General features: G+C 39.3%; 1 protein-coding gene across 3 annotated transcripts in view; it reads left to right on the forward strand.

Annotated features, from left to right (window-relative positions):
- The window catches only part of LOC117288041 (forkhead box protein N3-like), a 59,955-nt gene that overhangs the window by 12,785 nt on the left and 22,241 nt on the right, over positions 1-24,929 (forward strand). For 2 of the 3 annotated variants that reach the window (XM_033768832.1, XM_033768763.1), the window contains exons 2-4: positions 1,642-2,224; positions 15,133-15,290; positions 17,192-17,250. In XM_033768832.1, coding sequence (XP_033624723.1) covers positions 1,658-2,224; positions 15,133-15,290; positions 17,192-17,250 — 784 coding nt within the window. In that variant the 5' untranslated portion in view covers positions 1,642-1,657. Of the gene's footprint in view, positions 1-1,464; positions 1,521-1,641; positions 2,225-15,132; positions 15,291-17,191; positions 17,251-24,929 lie in introns of those variants that run through there. The other variant, XM_033768916.1, reaches the window with a different exon arrangement.

The following is a 24,929-nucleotide window of genomic DNA, read 5'->3' on the forward strand; positions in this document are numbered from 1 at the left end:
ATGGTAACACCTCCTATACCCATTGATGCATTATTAAGCTCTCTCCCATCTGGAGCTGTAAACTTGTTTGTGGTTTATAAAAAAAAAGTTTTTATCATTTTGCAATGGGCCTTAAAAAACCAAAGCTTGCCTGGCGTCACTGAATTGCTCAGCCGTCCTAATTTTACTAGGTGTGGGAAAGCCTTTTGTTAGTTGAACCAACGACCAATAGTTGAGCCAGAGCCTCCGTTCTGTGTGTTGTTTTCCAACAAAAGCTGTTGCTATGGGAACCTTAGCCGGTAGGCACACAACTAACTGAGCCAAGTTGCATTATGGTGGCTTTTGTGTTGTGGGAATCTATCAGGAATTCGCATATTACGAATCACGGCAGTTGGATAGATGAAGTGATTTTAGTGTCGGTATAGGAAATTGTGTTTCCTGTTTATACAGAAGGAACAGTGTAACTGAGCGCATGTGAACACTGTGCAAGCAACAGACAGTTGAAACAAACATTTATATCATGTCTATTTTGTTGTATGTTTTCCTCTCAAAAACTACTACTAATGAAAACGTTTTGATAAGAAGACAGACTTGTATGTCACCAATTACGTCTTGTGGTTTGACTGAACATACAGAACATTTCAACTTAAATTCAAATGAACAACTTTTATAATTGAGTGATAACTTGGGTTAATTTATTTATGAGTAGTTCCAAGCACTGTAACTGTTCTAAAAGCTTCTGCAAAATGATAAGATCCAATTTGGGGTTTGGCCTTGCTATGATTTAGGGAGTCGTGACATCACGGGAGCTTTGTTTCTTTTAATAGCATAAGCTGACTTTGCAAAATGAAATTGTCACTTTGTTTTTATTTAACAAAATTCATAACACAACCAACATGTTATCATGACATTTTCTAAAGGTATTGGCTGAGCTTTATCAACATCCAATGTAAAACTTTTTTCTTCTTTTCAGATCCTTCTGAAAAATAAATGGTTTATATATTAAGGTACACGTATACGTAAGTGTTTTTTTCTTTGTTGTGGAGTGCGCTGTGCGTGATTCAGTTCCCTAAAGCTATGCTTAGGAATTTTGTGGTCGACGATTGCGTTTTTCTTACACAAAGGGGAAAAGTTCCGTCAAGTGAAGTACATTTAATACTTTTTCAATGAAGTCTGAAGCCTTAAGCGTGGGCTGTGTTTGTTCCCTTTCTTGTCCTTTGCCAGTTTCATGCAAAACTCTTACAGGTATGTAAGCAAACCTTGTATAAACCGACCTTGGTAGTTTCAATGGCGACTCTGCCTACACTGGTACCTTGGCCCTCAGCTAAATATAAAGCATTGTTTGTGGGGAACACCGAACCTAAATCAGTGACCGTTAATTTCAAATGAGGGCCATTGATATTTCTCCAGGTATTCAAATGTAAATTTGGGACTTAGCTGGCTGACTGAACAAGGAAACTTGTTGTTCAGTATCGCTTGTGCTTTCGCTGAAATCACACTGAACAAAAAATATAAAGATGAAGTTCAATTTAAAATGGCTGGTTAGTAATGCTAGTTTTATTTCTCTCTCACGAAATTAGTAACCACTGTGTTTGACTACTTTTTAAAATAAGTCAACACTGAAATATCTTAATTAAGATGTTTGTTTTATTCAACCAACAGGTGGTAGCCTTCCACCATGCCGCCCAATCGTAAGCCAGAGCCACTGCTGAAGAGAAACCTGACGCTAGGTTTAAGCAAGAGCTTCCCCAGTGCCACGCTGTCCCGCGCCCTCGGACGGGTCAAGATGGACTTGAACAGTAGCTGCTTCGCTGAGATCAGAATGGATAAAGGTGCAATGGACGACGATGAACTGAGGCCGCTGAGCTGGCTTCACAGTACTGACTTACTCAAAGACATGAATCTGGACGATGAGGAGGACGGACACGCTAAGGAAAACAATGCCAACCAAGACGGCATGATGAACAAGTTCAGTAACCTCTCCGCGGGGGATCGGGACGGACCCGTCGACCCTAAAAGACACATCAACAGTAAGCCTCCGTTCTCGTTCAGTTGTTTAATCTTCATGGCCATTGAGGACTCGCCGTTAAAACGTCTTCCAGTAAAGGACATTTACCAGTGGATACAGGACCACTTTCCGTATTTCCACAATGCGCCAACGGGTTGGAAGAACTCTGTACGACACAACCTCTCCCTCAACAAATGCTTCCGTAAAGTGGACAAAATCAAGGGACAAATTAGCTTGGTAAGTTCTTCAAAATGGTGTCGGGTTAAAACTGCTCTGTTCAACTAACCATAATTCCTTGCTCTATGCCATGACTAACAGGCCTGGTCAATACTTCACGAAGGCAATGAAGGTGATTGACTCCGTGGTCCCATGTCATTGCCTTGGTCCCCAATAAATGCTACATTAGAAATTATCAATTTCTTCTTCATAGGGTTCCCTTTACCAAGGAGAAAAATGACTTGGTTCCCTTTCCCTTTCAAAATTAAGCATACAGGTCTGACGTAAATACACTGAATTCCACTTGTAATCCGCCATAACCTTTAAAGTGGTATGTAGTATACTGTCTTAATATCTCCAGTGCTTTCTTCCTGTTCAGAAGATACTCCTTGTTTTCAATTTTGAAAAACCCTAATTGAGTAAATGACTCGCAATTATTTTGTACCATGGTGCAATATTTGCTTCACAACTGTAATTCATAAGTACGCATTAGTGAAATTCTCGGACTGTAATATGAACAACAGAGCTTCGTTGCTAATGAACGAAAAACCTTCAGGAATAATTGTTTTTGTGGTAATAAAGCAAACTGTGATCAGTAGGGAGCCCCGGTGTAGAGAGGCCTGTAGATTCTGGGGATTGGGTCTGGCTTGGTTGGTGCACCAGAGGATCCAATGGTATACTGCGGAGTGTATGATTGCCTGGTCCTAAATCAAACCCTTTTGTAGCCAGGCATCACAGCTGCACTCTGTGTTAAGAAAACAAAGACTTCCCCAGGCAGGACATCTGCTCTGAAGTGTCACCATAGCAACGGAAATACAAACCTAGATGTCCAGATATAATTACCTTTGTCTCATATTCTTGAGGGTACCCGAAATGTGCTGCTTTTCTTTTTTTTTTGCATGGTGTGTAAGTGACAATGAATACTGATGTTTGTGATTGTGAATGGTGCGACAACTCTCTCGTAAAAATCTATAGCTTTTTAATATCCTTTACTAGTGGTTGTCCCTACACCTGCCTAGCTGGGGTCATTAGCATTGTTAACCTGTCCATCAGATCTCAGGGCTGGGTGAATATGGACCAATTTTGTTTTCATCTTGTGGATTATACAATCAGTGTTACTCCGCAGCGTGTTCCCATTATGCTGTATTTTTTAAATAGCACAATCTAAAAAGGTGCTTCCCTTAAAAGGTCCGCGCTCGCTAACAGAAAATCTAGTTGTCCAACAAAAGGACAAATTCCCCCATCTCAACCTCTAGTCACTGAAAACAAGTAAACGGTATGAATTGTTTTTTAAAGCCTGTCAACTGTTGATATTTTTGACCTATTGTTTGGGTCCAAGAAGAACATGTTTAATAATTCTGAATGGTACTGGACACTAATAGTAATTACACAAATCTTTGAGCATAAAAACTTACTTGGTAACAAGCAATTGAGAGCTGTTGGTAGTATAAAACATTGTGAAAAACAGCTCCCTCTGAAGTAACTTAGTTTTGAGAAAGAGGTAATTCTCAATTGAGAAAGAGGTAATTCTCAAACAAATGTGTAAAAGACTTCAGGCCTGAAGCCTTTTATTATGCATCTGAAAGCACACAAATTTGTGCAACAAGGTTTTTTTTCCTGACAATATTCTCTTGCAACTTCGATGACCAATGAGTCCAGAGGTTTAATATTTTATGCTATGTTGGGATACACCAAGTGAGAATACTTGTTTTTGACAATTACCAAACGTGTCCAATGCGTTTAATCACGAGGCTAAAAGGCCTGTCCACTGCTCCCTTTGTTTTGGAATATTGGACTGCTTGTGTAGGTCATATACCATTGATAAGGGTATTTGCTTAAACTCTATAACTACTTGAAACAACAATGAAATGGCCTTCTGATTGTATACTTCACAGTGTGCTATCAGCATCTAAACTATGGGGCTTGAAATTGTTGTATTGCCCCCAAAAGTGACAAATTATACACCTCTAATAAGGTCACCCATAAGCACGGGTGCTTCAAAACTATTATGGGATTGTGAGTGAACTGTCCAGTGTAACTTTTTCCACACAAAGTTGTAAACAAATAAAGGGGGGGGGGGGAAAGAAAGAAAGTTGCCCTTTATAAAAAAGTCGTACTATTTCAGATTTATTTGTAATTAGCAGCCTTGTTGAACATATGTGTCATAAAACAGGTTGTGAGTGACAACTTTCACTATGCTTGGTGTGTAGTGTAAGGAATCATAGTGTTCCCATTGTTTTAAAGGCAATGATCACTATTGTTAATTGCCCCAAATAATTGTTAGCAGAAAAAAACTGACTTGGTATTAACTAGCAATGGAGAGCTATTGATTGTAGAACATTGTGAGAAACAGCTCCCTCTGAAGTAACATAGTTTTCAAGAACGAGAGTAATTTCTCACTCAAATGTTAAAAGACTTTGGCATTCATAGAAAGTCCAAGCAATGAAAGGTCCACACTTATATAGTGGATATGTACAGTTGTACTTTGTCAACAATGCCTCAGGGAGTACACAAATGTCACAAGTATGACCAGGCAACTTGCTCAACCTCCTTCCCTGTTTTTTTTTGCCCACTTGATTGAAACTAGTGCATCTTCCTTTGTATTCAGTTTCCCGCAAACAATCCTACTTATGGCTGTCTCTGTTTCAGTTTCTATGGAAACAACATTTATATTGAAAACATTAGTTACCTGGCAAAGGTATTTTTCACACACAAACAAACCGGAGAGTATGTTTTGATACAGTTCAGAGTATACTTGGATGATTTCCAAGTTGCACAAACAGTTATATTCTAAACTGGGTCCATGTTTTGATTGAGAGAGAACTGACAATACAGAGTTGCCACACCAAGAATATTTTCAGTGGACTGTGACATGACGTGAACAGGGTGTGGATAAATGGGGGCGGTTTTGTTTGGAACACTTTTTTTCTGATTCAAGTTTGTAGTTTGTATACCTTTTTACTTGTCTATTGAAGAATTCATGGTCATAGAGTTATATAGAGCCCCAAATAGATCTCAATGTATTGTACCCAAATTTCACCGGCTGCTCTCAAACATATGCAGAATTAGTCTCCCCTCCAGTTCAATCTACTATAATACTGTGCCAGATTTGCCAACTTTCCCTGATTCTGTAGAAAATTCCTTGAAAGTAAACCAGTTTCCATCTTTCCATGAACACATTTCAAAATCTTCCTGTTTATGGAAACTGTTTCCTTAGATTGAATTCTGAATATCTTCCTGATTGTTGTTTAAAAACTCCCTGATTGCAAGATGTACATTCTAAACGTTGACAGCTCTCACAGGTCACTTTCGGGTTCATGGCCTGAAGACATTCACAGGGAATGTCTTGCTGACAGTATAGCTTGGAACAGGGAACCTTTTTAATAAATGCTTTCAAAATCTGTCAAGAATATCATTTAAGCCTCAAATGGCCCTTTAAAGCCAGGCAAAATCAGTCGCTCCATTCAATAGGGTTTTTGTACATATCTAGTTGAAGGTTAATATTTACTTGAAGACACTAGTCATACACCTGTATTGTTCATTTCATCTAAAAAAGGGTTTCAGAGTGATGAAATTCATACACCTTTAATCAATAAATTGATTCTTAACTGGCACACTTTGATTGTGGAGACTTTGTTCACAGGAAGTCATATTCGGGTAGCAGTAGTGCTGACTTAATTAAAGGCACTGGACACCTTTGGTAACTGTCAGAGACCAGTATTCTTACTTGGCGTATTCAAAAATTTGCATACAAAAAAAGTAGTTGTGAAAATCTGAACTCAATCTTGAGTCAAAGTTGCGAGAGATATAATGAAAAGAAAACACACTTTGGGCATAAATTTGTGTGCTTTCAAATGCATGAGAAAGGCTTCAGTTAAGGTATTTGAATATTTGAGTGAGAAACAACCTCTTTCTCAAAAACAATGTTACTTCAGAGGGAGTCGTTTCTCACAATGTTTTATACTATCAACAGCTCTCTATTGCTTGTTACCAAGTAAGGTTTTATACTAACAATAATTTTGTTGTAATTACCAATCAGTCTACCTAAACGAATAAGGAAACAATTAGATCTTTGACCAATAACTAGGTCTGAACTCCACTTGTGCATTGTGCTCTGAAATCAAAGTTTGAAAGTAACAAGGAAAAACAAAATTGCAGAGTCCACATCCTGATGCGTTGATTGAGAGTTATCTATCAGTTCACTTCATCTGTTATTTGTTTTGGTTGGAGTGCAAGTGAACATCCAGCTTTGATCAGGAAGTATTTCCCACTCCAGAAGGAAGGATCCCCCGAGATAATCCTATCAGGAAATGCCAGCCATTGAACAAACCAATCACCTCGGCCTTGTCATGGTTACTATGGCGATGAGTCCAGCTGTCGCTGGGTGAGCCAGGCGTTGCCTGGTTACGGTTTCACTTAGCAACAGGTTAATTTGTGTGCATGGTTTGGTTGGCAGACTTTTTGAGGTTTGGTGCCGGCTTGTTTTTTTTTCTTCGGAAAGTTTGGCAATAACAGTATAATAAGGATGTCTGCTTGAATTGATTCACTCAGGTGGTAAATGAATCCAGTGAAGTTTAACTGGGAACTTTTGAATTCATTGAAAACAAAAAACTAACCGCTGTGGAATGAATGCTTGGTTGCTTTTTCAAAGGCATCCTGTTTTGTGTACTTGACCTGGTTTGAAACCGGGCATGCCATTCCGCTAGAACTTAACTCTTGTTCTTTCTAAACCGGACTATAATTTGTATTTCATCGTTCAAGCAACAGTTCTGTTGTTCTTTTCAAGGAGTTTTTTTTATAAATCAATTTCAGGAAACTGTTGAAAGTATCCGAAGAGTTGGCTTGAGTATCGACTTCCAATTACCAGGCAAAGGTTGGAACTTGGTCCAGATGCTAAATAAATTGTTAACTGGTTGTGTTTATTTATCAATACACAGAGTAAATTCCACCAGCTTAGTGTACCATGAATAAGTAACATTTCTCACCTGTGTCTCCCTTGAAAGGCAAGGTATTGGTTGTTTGATCCATTTGATTGTGAATGTAGATACAACAATCAAACTAACCAGTGAAAGATTCATATCAAAAGGTGTTAGCAATTTTGAGAAATTGCTGAAAATCTGGAGTGCTTGTGTCCATGCCGGAATAATAGTTGGAATACACAATTTCATGCATGAAATGTTTTGTCAGATTGGAATTTTGTTGAGTCTCTTTCTTTCAAACAACATTCTTTTGATGGGAATCATTAAAACAAATTTTTTTATCATGATCAACAGCTGCAGTGCATTTTACCAAGTAAGTTTTTGGTTTTAAATTTTTTGAGTAATATAAAAAATAAAACCCTCCCTTTAAAGTGAAATACAATACTACAGATTTCTTCATTTCATGAGTTTCAAAGAAAATATACAGAGCTATTGTGTCACAAGTTGGAGGTGATCAAATTATATTTTGGAAAGTGCAAATGTTGGCCATCAGTTCGGGGTCAAGATTAAAGGTTTTTATGGGTTCGTTGCTTATACTAAAAAGGCCTGGATGTCAAGTGTCATGGCCAGGGGCGGTAACCAAAAGTCTTGTTACAAAAGTTCATTACAAAAAAGCAAGTTTTATTCGTGTGAGAATATAGGATTTGAACTGCCTCATCGACCAAGCTCGTTGGTTTAGTGTTAAAGACTAGAAGGCTCTAGAATGGCAAATGTTGTGAGTTTAAATCCCACCGAAGTACTATGTTCTGAGTAAACAGTGCTTCAAATTAACATCGGTGTAAGGGTTAAACGCAAATATTGGTAAAGAAGATTGTCAATTTTGGAGGGTTTCCTTTCTTAATACAATAATTGTGAACACAAGGTATTAGTTTTTGAAAGCATTTGATTCAAATTGAGAGAGATTTTCCATTCCTTACACCCGTGAAATCTGTGATTTTGATTTCATGTGTCTAGGACCCCTTCTAAGCATTCATTGAAGATCATTGCCTGTGTCATTGAGCTCAGCAAAAATCCCCAAAGGCAAACTGTGAACACAAGATGTAAGTTTTTGAAAGCATTTGAAACAAATTGGGAGAGATTTTCCATTCATTTCACCCCATTTGAATCTTTGATTTTGATTTCATGTGTTTGGACGACTTCCAAGCATTCAACAAAGCCTATTTCATTGAGCTCAGCAAAAATCCCCAAAAGGCAAGAAAGAAAAAAAAAACGAAAGAAAGTAAATTGGTTTGGTTTCACTGATGGAATTTGTTGCGAAGAAATATTCAAGCCTCTGTTTCATGAGGGAATTCGGGGGAGAAGAAAGTAGCTACACTTGTATCAAGCAGGGTGACCCATGATTCTCCGCTAAATCAAATCAAATCTGTTACAAAACTCATTGTGTAGGAAGGTATCGTGAATTGGTCTCCTCAGATCAGAACCCCACCTGTGAAAAAGGCATTTGGAAATGAATGACGATTGAGACAAATTGCTTCAATTGGAACTCTTGCTGTGTTTGCATCAACCTGAGATATTGGGGTATTATGCGCTGACTGTGTGAAAGCATGCCAGCAGGGGCACTTTGAATTCTCCCAAATTACTCACTCTGGTTTGTTGCGGGGTAAATCGTCGGGAAAACAACAACATAATGTTCAAGGTGTTTTTCCAATGACATAGGCCTAATTTAAACCTAACGACAGAGACTGTTGTTTGCAAAAACAAGTTGCACAGTTTGCTCTTTTATACACATCTACTTAGCATAAAACCTTACTTGGTAACGAGTATGTGGGAGCTATTGATATTATAAAACATTGTGAGAAACGGCTTCCTCAGAAGTAACATAGTTTTTGAGAAAGAAGACATTTTCCACGAATTTGATTTCGAGACCTCAGAATTAAGATTTTGAGGTCTCAAAATCAAGCATCTCACAACCTCGACAACCAATTGAGCTCAACTTTTCACAGGTTTGTTATTTTATGCATATGTTGAGACAAACCAAGTGAGAAGACTTGTCTTTGACAATTACCAATAGTGTCCAGTGTCTTTAAAGACCATCAACAAACATTCAACAAGTGGAGACAAATAATAAGCCACTGTTTACAGTAGTCTTCCTTTTACAGTCAATCTTCTTATGACACTAGATCAATCTTATAGACAAGTTTCCTTCCATCCTTCAGACAAGTTTTCAAACTTTTTGACAGCGTAAAATAAAAAGCTGATGTTGAAGACCACTTTCCCAAATGGCAGTTCTTGTAGAAACATGGTGGCCTGCCCTTTCCTGGGGAAAAAACAAGTAAAAGTTTGGACTGCTATCAAGTAGGTGTAGAGTGACGTGGAATCTCTTGGGGCCCACTATGCTAGCCACCTCTCAGCTGTTGCTTCAGTGTTTTCCCCCTGAACTTGACTTTGTCCCTGTTTGCTATGCATGTTTATTATGCCATACTGCTAAGGCTTTTAGGAGTATGAGGTTACTTGGAAGTTAAAGGCAAAGTTAAAGGCAAAGTTAAAGGCAAAGTTAAAGGCAAAGTGACGTTTCAGGTCTGCCATACAAGGTTTTTGGAACTGTCCGATTGTTAAAATCCTTTATCAGGCCTGATATTTAACGGAGGCTTCGATGCTACTACAGTAGAAATATATAATGACCTCATAGAGTTCCCTTTCAACATGTTCAAGGAGAAAATGCCTTGATGCCCTTGCCCTGTCAAAACGAAGCATACAGGCCTGCTATACAATTATAATACAATAAAATTAACCTTGTGAAAATTTCATTTCAAAAGGTGGTTGCGTATTTGAGATATTGCTGAAAAATCTGGAGCAGTTATGTCCAAGCCGGTAGAACCCGTAATTGGAATACACAATCCGAAAACTGTTTCATGCAGAACAATTTCTTAGAATGACAGTTTTGGAATCCCTCTCTCCCTAAAACCACATTCCTTTGGAGGGAATTAGTTTTTTTGAAATCTTATACATATGATCAGCAGCTGTAGAGCGTCTTACAAAGAAACTTTTTATGGTCATAAATATTTGGACAAACTACCAAAATAATAAACATTACCAACAGCTGTAGTGCGTTTTACAAAGTAAGATTTTAAGGTCATACATTTTTGGACAAATTACCAAAATGTTCGGCATTATTAACAGCTGAGTGCTTCTTACACAGTAAGTTTTTATGAACATAAAATTGTTGACAAATTATCAAAAGTATACCCCGACCCTTTAAAGCCATTGGACCCTTTCGGTACAGGAAAAAAACCCAAAAAAGTTCACAGATTTACAAATAATTTACAGGGTTTACAGAAGGTAATGGTGAAAGACTTCTCTTGAAATATTAGTCCATGAAATGCTTTACTTTTTGGGAAAACGGTAAAACACTATAAATTCTCGTTAGCGAGAATTACGGATTTGTTATAAACACATGTCATGACACGGCGAAACGCGCGAAAACAGGAGTGGGTTTTCCCGTTATTTTCTCCCGACTCCGATGTCCGATTTAGCCTAAATTTCCACAGGATTGTTATTTTATATATAAGTTGTGATACACGATGTGTGGGACTTGGACAATACTGTTTACCGAAAGTGTATAATGGCTTTAAAGGTGCTCAAAATGCTGACTGTCAGTCAGACACAGAGAAGTTAAGCTAACCTTGGTTAGAGGGTGCACTGTAAGCAATACACAGGACAAGATGTTGAAGCCTGTTTCTATTTGGTCAGCCAAGGAGCTTTAAAGCTGAGCACTTAAATTTCAATGAGAAAGTCAGCTTTAGAAATATAAGCAAATGCAGATCGTGGGAAGTGTTCCTCTGCAAATCTAGCAGGATTATGTTGATATCTCTTTATATATGTAGAAAGAGTTGTAGTGGATCTTGTCTTGAAAGTGCTGGTGGTGCTGTTTACTGTAATGAAAAACTTATTACACATGGTGCTATCTGTATCGCAACTCTCTAGTTTATGCTTCTCTGTTTTTCAAGGACACTATCAGAAATCTTGGCTTAAAATTTATTTGATTAGGAGTTCACAGTAAATTAGAAGAGAGTCATAATACAACACTGCCTGTTAGTTTTGGCAGGTAGTTGAGCAAACATGACAGCTTTTTCTGAGAATTGGCATCACCATATCAGGCTTGTATGCTTGGTTTTTGAAAGGGCAAGGGCACCAAGGCATTTTCTGTTTGGAAAAGGGCAGCCGATGAGGAAATTGTAAATTTCTACTTAGCATTTTCAAGGGCACCATGGCAATGATCAGGGGCATGGAGGCAATCTCCTTCGTTTCCTCCATGAAGTTTCAGGTCTGCCATATCTTTAAGAAATTGCGGCTTTACATTAGTTCTTACAACATGGTATACACATATGCATGCAAGTGTACTGTGATGAGTCACCAGTATAGTCGCCAATCAGTGCATAATAACATGGTCAATGCACCATGGCCCAATTTTCATAGTGCAGTAAGTTTTCTCATCATAGATGCGCATTGATCCATCATTATGAAATATTCAGAGTCCTAATCAGTGAGCTAAGGCCAATAATCTCTCCCCACAGGAGCCATAAACAGTAGCCTTAAGGCCCAATAGCACTCTGGCTCCCTTGCCGAAATACGCCACAGCCTCGTCGGTTCCTCTTGCACGGCCAGTGTGCTCTTCATTTCTTTATATAAGTCCTCCCGACGTCTCAATCTTGTTTTGCATTGTTGCCATGGCGATGTGTTTGCATCAAGCCACCAAAGCCATGGCGGTACCGAGGAAATTCGATTAACGGCTGTGTGTGTTTTCTCAGCCACGCTGACGGAAAGAAAAAAAGTAGAAGAGAAAGAAAAAAAATCAAAGCCACATCAGCCCAAGTGGAAATTTCACTTGAGGCACTAGTTTCGTCTACCCCCCCCCCCCCCCAATCAATCGAGAGCTGCTAATCCATTTTCAGTGCATTTTAAATGGCGTACCCAGCCGGACTGAGTAGTCCCTGCTAATCTGGTTTCATGAATGGGCTTATATGATTGTTTTTTTTTCTGGGAGTGCATGTATATGATTAAGGGGCCCCCTTTTACCCTTGGTTCAGTTGCAAAACGATCATTGGGAAGTGCCCCATGCTAGAGCAGTCGTGTATTGATTGTTTTGGCTGATCAATATCTCTATTCACACTCAGTGGTGAGGGTGAATGGAACGGAAGCAGGGCGGCCATATGCCACTTTACCATTGCCAGTGTTTTGATTTGCACCCAATCTGTGATTCCACTATCTACTACCAGCGCTCGGTACACTGAAAGCTTTTGAATCGGAGATGTGAACATTTTCTTGGCCGATTAAAAACATGTTGTACGAGCGCTAAATTGATTTTCACCTTCTATCTCACATTTGTGAATAAATTCTAAACTGTGTGTTTGGAGTGAGCGTACATGTATATAGGAGGCAGGGAATGCATCAGGGAAAATGACGGCAATTAATGTGAATCCCTCACAATTTTTTGTGAAAAAATGAGGGTGAGAACTTGCACATTGGGGCAACCTTTAGATTGCTAGGCAGTGACTCTCTTCCAGGCCTGTATGCTTCCCTTTTTGAAAGGGCAAGGGCACCAAGGCATTTTCTCCTTGGTAAAGGGCTAGCCCTTTGAGGAAATATTATTCAAGTGAAAATGCCAAGATATATTATCACGAAATCACCAAAAGTTGCCACTGATGAGTATATAGCCTATAGGCAAAAAGGGCTCAATTTTATGAGCTGCTTAGCGGCTGATTTTGTGCTTTGTGCGATTTCCATTTCATAGCGATAATCACCATAAGCGCGTAAAAAGGCTTGACTATTTTCTGGTGCTTACTGCACGAAAATGAACAACGTCACAATGTAAATCCATTTTGAACGTGCAAGATTGCCTTGCCTACATCAAATTTTTCGCTAGCCTGTGAAATACGCTTACACCTTAGCAAATTTGTCTGCTACTGTAAGCATGAAAATTTGCTTAGCGTTAAGCAGCGCTATGAAATTGGGCCCAGGTCTCATTTCTCATTCATCGGAGTAGCTCTTCAGTATAAAAGCAAACAGTGTAAGTCTCTTCAGAAAGAGCAGACTCTGTTGTTATTGTTCCACGGTCTGATTACCTGATTAATACGCCCCTGTATCAATTGTCAGTACGATCCATCAAAAAAACATCCCAAGCAAACTCTTTCTGAATGCAAATATGGCTTGCTTGGGAAAAGTTAGCCATTAGTCAACCGCGAACAAGCCCCGTCCTACTGGCTCGGTAGCCGGCTGAGATGATGATTTTGCTGCAGATCCTCAAACACTACACATGTCGGCGGTGTGTACATAATATGCATTACAAGCCTTATAGTGGATTGTGTGCATGTGAATTGGTCAACTTGTCGTGTTGATTCAGCAGGGGGGGGGGGGGTTGTGCTCAGAGTGTGCTCAGAATGCCCTGATATTCATGTACTACAGGGCTCTGCTAAGCAAAGATTTGCAGTTTCGGAAGCAGCGATTTCCGCGCTTTTGTCAATTGTATTTCATGGGTTAGCAGGGATTTTTCGCTATGGGCGTGCGTAATCCACATGTTTTTTTTTTTTTTTTTTTTTTTTTTTTTGGGGGGGGGGGGGGGGGGCATCTAGGATCAGAGTGTGCTCAGAATGCTACGATCTACTACAGATCCCAATTTTATTGCTCTGCTTATCGTAAGCAAAGAATGGGTGCTTACGGAAGCAGGGATTCAACGCTTTTGTCAAGTGTATTTTACGGGTTAGCAGGGAATTTTTTTCTTACGGGCGTGCATACTCCACATTACTGGGCATTCTCGCTTACACAGCCTTGCAGCTGGGAATGGTGATCGTAAGTGCAGAGTACAGTGGTAAGCTGAAAGCAGAGCCATGAAATTGGGCCTGGATCCTTCCACAATGGAAAAGATCTTTGATTGTCTTGATGTAGACAAATGCAGAATCAATCCTCAAACATTATCAGAGACGATCAATGCTGGCGAAGCCCTTTAGTCGGATAAGATTTGATAAATGGTGGCATTTCATATTTCAGTTGTGATAGTTAATCATAAATGAATATTTTAGTGTCAGATTTTCTAGGAAAAATGTATCAGTAAGGATCAATCACTTCTAAATTTCTTGTTAGTGCAGGGATCTTTGGTCTACGGTCTTATATTCTGAAATTGCTTTTCAAGAAATCCAAAATCAGAAAAAGTATTGAACTGACAAAACCATTGTTTCCTGTCCACAGACCTACCAAGTCTCACGCATTAGGCGTGAGACTCACGCATTTGGGCTCTGTCTCACGCTCACATGCACAACAACCATTTTCTCACGCATTGGGGCCAGATCGGGAAAAAATAAAAAAATTTACGACAATGCATTGCCAAATCGCGCTCTTGTGTACAAAAAACGCAATCTACAATGTTTGCACAATCTTCAGATTGCACGCAGTTTTATCAGAATCATCAATTGGAGCTGCCATTCAAACAGAGCGCAAATTTGCAGATTGCGCACGTTATTGCTCTCCAAGCAGGGTCAGCTAAAATTCGGCAGGGGTTAAGGGTGAGCTTTGAAAAATCTCACGCATAGCTATCCTCTGGACTTGGCATCTCTGTGTCCATGTAAACAATTAAATCAAAACAAATTCAACGATTCTATTTATTGCTGAAAATCTGCTCAATCTCAACACCAGATGCTAACCTAAATGTCATTAAAAGGATGAGAGAAAGCTTATTATAGCAAGCTGCTAAATAGCAGACGGTTTCTCAAAATCATAAATGTGTTGATACCTCAATATCAATATCAATATCACGTCTACCTACAAGTAACTCCTCTATCCCTACGCCAAGGCAACTCTAGTGGATGTGATTTTGATGAGTTTGCTGTGGGATTATGATGTGGATGTACATGTAGATGTACGCACAACCCTGTATCTAAATTAACAATTCCATCTTGAATAACATCCTTTAATAAACAAATTAACGTATTTCATTTTGTTTTGGCTTTGCTCCCACAGTCGATAGGCAAAGGTTCATTATGGTGCGTAGATCCTGAATATCGGCCCAACCTACTACAGGCGCTAAGAAAGACACCATACCACCCTTATCATCATGTGCTGCCCTACAACTCACACCCCTACCAGTATCACCAAGGCCCTCTCTGCAACATCTCAAGGTAGGATCACAATTTTCTTCTCTCCTCTTCTTCATTTCTAAAAACCCCAAAAAACTCCACCCCCTTAAAAAAAACCTCCCAAATAAACCCTCCTCATTCTCCTTTCATCTTGTGAATGTTGTTTAAAAATAATGTGAAATTTTCATCCGTGCTTCCTACTTGTATACATGTATGAACTTGTCTTAAGCCCGGTTCATACTTCCTGCGAATGCGAACGCAATTCAAATTTTGACGTCACAAATTCGCAACAAATAATTCGCATCAGTTAACTTGTGCTCAACTCATGTGTGAAACATTCGCTGCGAAAACAGCCCTGTGACGTCAAAATTAGCTTCGCATTGCGTTCGCAGGAATTATGAACCGGGCTTAAGTATTGGGGAAGAGAAATTTCAGACGTATCTGATGTTTTTACATCAGCCTCGTAAAGAAAATCAACTGGAATTTTGTCCAAATGTAAAGCAATCTGCTCAATCATCTACTCCTACATTATTTTGCTCAGGACACTATTCCTAAGTAAAAGCTCTGTGAAATCTAAACCCATGGGGTTAATCATAAGGTGGAAATGCCATTATTTCAAACTACCTCTTAAAATCTGCATCCTAGTTTCTGACTGTTTTCTTCAGCAATGACTTTAGCCACTGTATTATGCAGGTAAATTTGGGGAGTACAATGTCCTACTATGGGACGTTTGGCTGGCAAACAAGGGGGCTGCCACTGGCATGTTCAAACCAGTATGCACAGGAAGGAAGCACATCGGACATTAGCGTGAATCCTGCTTTAAATTGTTCATACATGACAAAGACTCATCGGACGTTGCAGTCCGACAAAAAAAAATAAGAAAGACGAAAGACAAGTTTGACATGCCACCTGTCCAAGAGTCCCAGCCCGCACTCGGTTGCCTAGCGACACAATGCTCATTGGATGTGTTGCCAGGGTTACCGACCACATAGTGTGATGATGGCGGCAAACTGACTAATGGATTCTGTTAACTTGTATTTACGACTGTCTCTCTTCCCCCGTGCTGGTTTGCAGGCGAGCCATTGCTGAGATTGTTATTCAATATGGGGAAGGCGTGACAGCCAACAATGGATGTATTCTCTTTAATAAAATGTCAGTGAATGTCACCGCATGCATACGTAAGCGTGTACTTGAGCGGGGTGTTAAAACTACACGCCGATTTTAAGCCAAGTTTTAACAAAATCACAGTGGATTTTGTTGTCGGCAATTCTCATAGGTTAAAGTCATTCTATCAATCGATCAATCAATGGGGAAGGATTACCGCGGCTCAAATTTTGTCTCACGAAAATATTTACAAATGGAGTGTATCTGATTTTCTAAATTAAAGGGGAGAAGTAATTCCTTGTGTATTAGAGATTCACTTCAGGGTTGAAACTTAAATCATTTGCTACCTTTGATACTAGTTAATTGTGGTTGGTTCACAGTTGCTGTATGCTCAGCTTAATCTGTATTCTTCTTTTTAAAAAACAACTCATTTTATTTTGCGTTTTCTACTGGTCTCATCCCTTTAAAAAAGGCCCTCGAGACTCATCAGCTCGCATGTAATTTGTGCCCCCTCCCTCGCCTATCTTTCTAGCTTTCTTTTCCTTTTCCAGCGCTCTGCATTCTCAGGTTAAAGGCGCCTTATTAACGTCCTAATTATTATTTCAATTTATTTCTCAATTGGATTTTCTATTGCATTTATGCTCTGAAACAATGGGAGACCTTTTCACAGTTCTCGCATGTATTGCGCGTGCTCAGACCTAGACGCGCAATACTGAGCATGTGTGGCATGCGCGGAGCTGCAAAAAGGGACTGTTATGTCGGATGCGCCAGCATCTCAAAAGTCTCCTATTAAAGAGTGTCCTATTAATGTTTTGTTTCTGTTATTTTTTTTTTTACAGCAATCCAAACCGACTTCCTTCAATGCATTTTGGCTATGGGAACGGAGTACCTTTACCTGGTAAGTCCAAAAAAAATAATAATACTGCTCTCTCAGAACTGTATGCTTCTTTTTTGAAAGGGCAAGGGCACCAAGGCATTTTCTCTTTGGTAAAGGACACCCTATGAGGAAATTGTACATTTCAACTGGAGCATTTCAAGGGCACCAAGGGCACGGGGGGCAATCATCTTTAATTGCCTCCGTGAAGTATCAGGCTTGTGGCTGAAGTTGTAGTTAGAGAATCACAGATACATAGAGAACAGTCCAATCTCGAGGCATTTATTGGTGACGACTTTATTTTGAACCAGGAAGGAAAAAAGGGGCCAAGATGGGTTTCTGAATCCGAGGCGACTGATTGGCTTTAGTGACCCTTAAGGGGATGTCTACGAGAGTGATTTGTCTCTGTCATACGATGGAGTCAAGGTGATCGTGGGGAACAGGGGCTGTTTTCCCTGTTGTTGGGTCCATTGTTAAAGGCACTGGACACTATTGGTAATTACTCAAAATAATAAAAGCTTACTTCGTAACAGGCAATGGAGAGCTGTTGATAATAAAAAACATTGTGAGAAACGGCTCCCTCTGAAATAATGTAGATCTTGAGAAAGAGGTAATTTCTTACTCAAATATTAAAAGACTTTGAAGCCCTTTTTAGGTATCTAAAAGCACACAAATTTATGTAACAAGGGTGTTTTTTCTTTCATTATTCTCATCCAAATGCGACCAATGAGTCCAAATTTTCACAGATTTGTTATTTTATGCATATGTTGGGATACACCAAGTGTGAGAATACCAGTCTTTGACAATTACCAAAGGTGTCCAGTGCCTTTAACATTAACTCCGGTGCCTTCTAGCTGGTACTCCATTTGGAAGGTGACTCAGGTTCGTGGGAATGAGACATTTCCCTAAAAAACATGTTTGGGTTGCTAGGCGGAACAGCAGAAGGTGATTACCAGGAGAAGACAAGGGAACAAAAAAGCCAGCTGTGAAACTGATTAAAATTGATTATACGAATGTGAACTTCGGAGCTGTGTTCTTCAGAGAGTAGTCCTGGGAATTCTGTCACTTTAGCTTTTTTAAGGAAAAGAGCGCAAGAATTTTAAAGAGTTTCTTCAGTCTCCTGACAATGTATAGAGTAGGCTAGTTAAAACGTTGAGACCAATAAAGAAATCAGTCTGCGGTAGTTGAGTTAATAACAATCTACTAAAAGCTAAAGTAGTAGTCCTGGCCGATGTTCTACCTTTCCGCCTAGGTAGTAGTTAAAAAGCAGGACAGCTCTTTTCAGAACTGAGAAGTCTCCTGAACAATCCTATAAATCTACTTCTCGTTAGTAGAATGTATTAAGCAAGACAAGTTCTCAAAAGATCAAACTCTACCTGGCAAGTAGATACACACATGGTGTTACCGCAAACCAAATATTGATACCTCACCATGCAATGCCTCAAATCCCATATAAGAATTTTAAAGTTGATCTTTTTTGTTTTATGTGAATTACACTTTCAATAATCATCCTTATGAGTTAAGTTGGCATAGCTTGAGTGCAGTAGGTTTCTCAAAATAGCAATCAATAAAGCAATCACAGAACTATTCATGCGAAATCAAATGAAGGAATACTTATTTCTACGCTGTGAATGGACAGCAAGATGTCTTGAGTGGACACACTGGAACTCGGTTTTAGCAATGCGCGCAGAAATGTTAAATAATTCAGTGCAAATGAAACCCTAATTGGCACTCACGTTGCTCTCTGTATCGGTATAGTAATCAATAAGAATGTAGTTATTGCATGTAATTGTAGTCAGAGGTACCTTTAAGACTAAATTTGATTAGGTCTGGCAGTGAAGGCATGGTTCCACAATTCAAGGCAGGCATGGACATCTTTCAGGCCAGTGGGTAGTCTGGGGTCAAGACAGTTGTTTCCGGCTTGCTCGGGGCTAGGTTGGAGTGTGTCGGTGGGTCTTTGACAAGTTGTAGTATTCTGTACATGGTTTGCCCATAACTTTTCTTAGTGACTGGGCTTTTTAATTCACTAGTCCTTCAGCCATTTAACCAGTCCATTCTTTATATTAAATAGGGATTCCTTTTTAGCCAACCAGGCCACTTGGGGAGAATCGTAGGAATTGCAATCACAAGGTTGTGGGTTTGAATCCTACCAAGCTAACTGCTGATTTCACAATGACTAGAATAAGTACTGTCATCTAGTATATATAAGGGAATCATAACTTCTTGAATTGTGCAATTCATGATTATGGACATTGACACCAGTGTTTGTATGAAAGGGAATGGCTGTTGTCAGCTTGGTGTTTATATCCTCTTGTTTACCTCTGAACAAACAAGCAAACACTATTTTGAAATGGTTTTTCCCTTCACAGAGGCCGACTGCTGTTTTTGATGAAAATCCAATGGTGATCTTGAGCCTTGAATGAAGACTATCCAAATAAGTTTCTCAGATTTTAACCCTATTTGCTGCTGTGGTATTGATAAAAGCTTTTAAAACAAAACCATCCAAAAAACTACATAACATGTGTAGTCTTTTTTCCTGTATAGTTTCCCTTGTGCTTCGCTGTGCCTTGGGCACTTTCCACTCCATTGCACCTCTTGTCCACACAGTAATTGAATAATTGTGATACAAACAAACCACTAGTGTCAAGCCAATACACTGATTTCCTGCTATTTGTGTGGGCTTGAAAGCAAGTGTTATTCGATAATAAGATTGTTGCAATTTTAACGGACTCCAGCATCGGAAAGAACCAAGATGTATGCTTGTTATCCTTTTATAGCAAAAGTAAACAATACAAGAGGATTTACATTGTAGCTGCGCTGCAATTATAAAAATCAAATTGAAGTTGTGATAAGGTGAAGCTTTATCAGGAAGAATGTGATACACCATGTGGGTGATCTCACCCTGGACAAGTTTTATTTATCAGATCATGGACAAAAGTGATCCAAAAGAACAGGCGGTTGAGTTTGGCAAAGTACCTCTGGAATCATCTGTTTTTTGTTGTTGTTGGGTGTTTGTTTGTTTGTTTGTTTGTTTTAATCGTATAAAAGATTTGGGGTTGAAAAAATAGCGGGATTTGAAACAATGCCCACTGGATTAATGTTTTATCCTTTATATTATATAACAATTAAAGGCAGTGGACACTATTGGTAATTACTCAAAATAATTGTTAGCATAAAACCTTTCTGAAGTGCCTTAGTTTTCGAGAAAGAAGTAATTTTCCACGAATTTCATTTCGAGACCTCAGATTTAGAATTTGAGGTCTCGAAATCAACCATCTAAACGCACAAAACTTCGTGTGACAAGGGTGTTTTTTCTTTCATTATTATCCCGCAACTTCGATGACCGATTGAGCTCAAATTTTCACAGGTTTGTTATTTTATGCATATGTTGAGATACACCAACTGTGAAGGCTAGTCTTTGACAATTACCGATAGTGTGCACTGTCTTTAAAGTAACTGGTAAGGATTTCATTTTGAAAGGTGGTAGCCTTTTTGAGGTATCGTAGAAAATCTGGAGCGGTTATGACCATGCAGGAATACACAACCTGAGAATTGTTTAATGGCACAACTTGAATTTGTTGACCGCACCGGGCAGTCATTTTTGACAACACCTCAGTGTCCCACAGTCAGCATGCCCCTCTTAATGCTATGCAAATTATGTCATTTAGTTGCATTTAGTATATCTCCAAGCAGTATTGTTTATCAAGATTAGGACGCTGCTAAGGGCAAGGTTAGCTTGTAGGCAATTAAACAGTCTTGAGAGCTGATTTAAAGGCTTGTAAACACACTCCATAGTATCAAACTGTATACTTTTGTGTATGCAAATTGCACAGCAAGCCAGTTTGAGGTGGATAGAGGGTAGAGGTGGACAACAGGAAACAAAAAGTAAATACAAGGGGGAAGTGTAAGAAGTACATTTTCCCCCCGCTTTTTCGGTTGCCATATCCGGAGCATTAGCAATGCGTTCACGTTTGATAGATAGGGACTTTGAAAGAAATGACTACTTTAACAAATAATCCAGCAGACTGGCTGTCGACGCAAAGTACATCCACGGCCCAGTCGAGTCAAAAGTAAATTGGAATTTTCATCTGGACGAGATGTCTGTGCGGAATATTAATCAGTAAGAAGGAAAAACTAAGATCTTTGCTACTACAGGTCTGTGTCCAAACTGATGGACAGGAAGGAAGACAGTGTAGGAGCAGAACGTCTAAGGTACACTTCTTCCCCCTGAAGAGTTGATGAATCTGGAGTATTATGTGTTGACAGAATTTACTGGTGGATGAATGTGGACGTGCGGACAAAATTTAATTTGTGGGATTTTGTGGCTTTGTCAGATTGAGTTGTAAGAGTCGTTACAATTACGAGATGCCTCTCCGAGCTGATGACGTTTATTAAGTTAAACGTTGATTGGCTCTTTAAAGTTGAATTTGGTTGAAGTTGAAGTTGGCCGCTGAATAAAAAAAACTTCACCACATTTCCACATTTTTGATGGGAACCTTTTTCCTGATCAGGACTATTGCTATTCTGAGATCACAAACTTGATCATCTTAATGATTGGTTTTACCCTTACTGATGTAAGCACTGTATACTCAGTACTTTCCCCAATTCCGTGAAAACAATTAAAGGCATTTTTGTAGGGTGGATTCGAACCCAACAACTTTAGCCATTTTAGAGCAGGTGTCTTACCAACTTAACTACCGAGATTGCTCAGTTGCTAGAGGCAGTCTTGGTGGTCTATACAATGGCAAAGGTCGTGGGTTTGAATCCTATCGGAGTAAAATGTCTGCGATTTGTTCACAGTATTGAGTACACAGTGCTAACACACATCGTAGTAAGGGTAGGACAAAACAATATATATATATAACAAATCTATATGATGACGTGATGCGGAATAACCATGCATAGCAAGCAAAAGTCTGTTGGATTTAAGGAAATGGCAACTTGTATCCAGATGTAACAGTTGACAAAATGTATGACATGTTTTTCCTTTTTAAAAATTACTGTACAGAAGAGAGATAAAGAGAGAGAGACATTTATGTTTACCCAGTACACAACCCAATGCTATCCCATTGAGAGACCCAGTCTATCCAAACCCAGCAAGGTTATAGTTCGTGACTCAGTCCTATTGTCAATGGTTTGTTTACATCATACCCATGTGACCCTGAATTTTTCATCCTGCCACAATGATTTTTAAACTCCCAGACCTTCTCAGAGGATAAATGCAGTCCTTTATGAGCTTTAAGAATGATCATATCCTTTGTTAAGTTTAGTTCCTTTCATCCTCTGATATTGACCAGGAATTGACCTCAAGTTTCAGATTCAGATTTTTAATCGTTAGTGATTTTGTAATCTTGTTGTTGTCAATTTTAATAAGTTCTTTTTACTAAGTTCCTTTGAGATTCGTTCGGACTTGTTGCCATTTCTCATACATTGGATGACCAATTTAGCAAGGGTCCCTTGCTAAATTGTAGCATGGTTACAAGTACATTTTACAAAATGTACCTCGTGTGAAAGCACAGCAATTTTGTCTACTGTCCAAGTTCTCTTGCAAAATCTTGTCAAACATTGCTACATTTTTACAACCATGCTGAAATTAAGCAAGGGACGCCAGTTAAATTGCTGTCGTGTGAATAGCACTTTTTCAGGTGATCCAGGTTAATCCATACATACAATCCAATAACATGTGATAAGTTTTGAACCAATATTCCTACATTGCTTTCTTTTCAACATGGTTGACTTTGGTGATTTTGGAGAGAGATTCAAAACCATTTCAATCTGAGAAACTTTTCTGCATGAATTGTTTCTCATGTGTATTACAATTATGTCAGCACATACTCTCAACCAAGAATAGTATTGTTTATGACTTTTACGATTTGATTTGAAATCCCAAGCTTCGCAGTGCCATGTTTACAGAGCTGTGGAATTTTGTTTCCAATTTTATTTTTGAAAACTGGCCCGTTGTATTGTAAACCCAAAACTAAAAACTATGCACGTTATTTGAAAAACAATACATCATAACACGTTTAATTTAAATTCCTTACTTCTTATCGCCATTAAAATCACAGCTCTTATAGTTCAAGTATAGCTTCTACTAACTGACAGTCTAGCTAGATCACTTGAGATACAGTTAGATTGCGCAGACTTAGAACAGGCTTTAAAGGCACTGGACACTATTGGTAATTACTCAAAATAGTTGTTAGCATAAAAACTCCCTTCTAACGAGCAATGGAAAGCTGTTGGTTGTATAAAACATTGTGAGAAACGGCTCTCTGAAGTAGTTTTTAGAAGGAGTGGATTTCTCACTCAAATATTAAAAGACTTCAGGCCTGAAGCCTTTTACTATGCATTTGGAAGCACACAAATTTGTGCAACAAGGGTGTTTTTTCTTTCATTATTCTCTTGCAACTCGAAATGTTCACAGGTTTGTTATTTTATGCATATGTTGAGATACACCAAGTGAGAAAGAATACTGGTATTTGACAATTACCGAAGGTGTCCAGTGCCTTTAATAGAAACAGGAGAACTCTTTGTAATATCACTCAGCAGAGGCAGAGAAGTAGTGCATCTGCCATAGTGCTCTGGTTCCCTTAATTTCTTATTTTGTTCTGATTTGGCGCTTGCTTTTCCCTCTCAGCAGGGGCTGGTGGTAGCAGCTTGGTAAATACACCGTGTTTGTAAAAGCATCTCATCTGTCCACAGATGCTGTATCTGTAGTCTGAGCGTGATAACCATTCAACATTGAACTTTTGCCTGAACAGATCCTTGTATTAAGCTTCAGGGCGATCAGTATTTAGGAAATAGTACAGGCCTGTATGCCTCGCTTTTGAAAGGGCAAGGGTACCAAGGCATTTTCTCTTTGGTCAAGGGCACCCTATGAGGAATTTCTACTGGAGTATTTCAAGGGCACCAAGGCAATGACCAGGGGCAATAAGGCAATCACCTTCGTTGCCTCCATGAAGAATCAGGCCTGATAGTACGTGAAAAATTGTGATTTTCCTGTGGCGGGGTTTATAAAGTCGTCTAGAGTGAATATAACTTATAAGAAGGTGAATCGATCTTAAAAAATGGTATGATAATCACTATTGGGTTTTCCCTCAGCAAGTCAGCGCCATGCATTGTGCAAATTCCAGCAGTGCACAGCCCACATGCACTTCCATCAATGCCCTGTAACCAGATCTAGCAATCTGATGCCAACCTATCCCCCCCCCCCCCCCTCATCATTTCTTTCCCACCATGCTGGATGGCGTCAGCCCAAGCCAAGTTGGCCCGTCGCCAAGCAACCGTGCCCATGCCAACCTCTTACCTAGGTCTGTGGTTGGATGTGCAGAGTAAGGGATGTACATCTTGGGGCATAAGACTCTTGAAGTGTTTTATAATAGCTATCATTCTAATTACGCAGTGGATTGCTTCCAATCTTAGATGCGCAGCCCCCCCGATCAGACACGTTTGCCTGCATGCTTTGCAAACGACGTCATACTCCTCTTTGATGACGGTGTAATACATGGGGCAAAAACAAGAAGGGCGTGTTTGTGCATTAGGATTAGGCTCCCCATGATGATTTAATTAAACACACTGTCTTAGATTAAGCTACTGATCGCAAAGTTTTGCATAGATGTGATAATGCCTTGTTATTTAGATGTGAGAGGGATATGTTAATCGCTGAAAGAGGGAACTTATCCAAGCCAAATAATTCTGCGAACAAT

The sequence above is a fragment of the Asterias rubens genome, chromosome 1 (assembly GCF_902459465.1).
Source record: "Asterias rubens chromosome 1, eAstRub1.3, whole genome shotgun sequence".
In the NCBI taxonomy this organism is placed as follows: Eukaryota; Metazoa; Echinodermata; class Asteroidea; order Forcipulatida; family Asteriidae; genus Asterias; species Asterias rubens.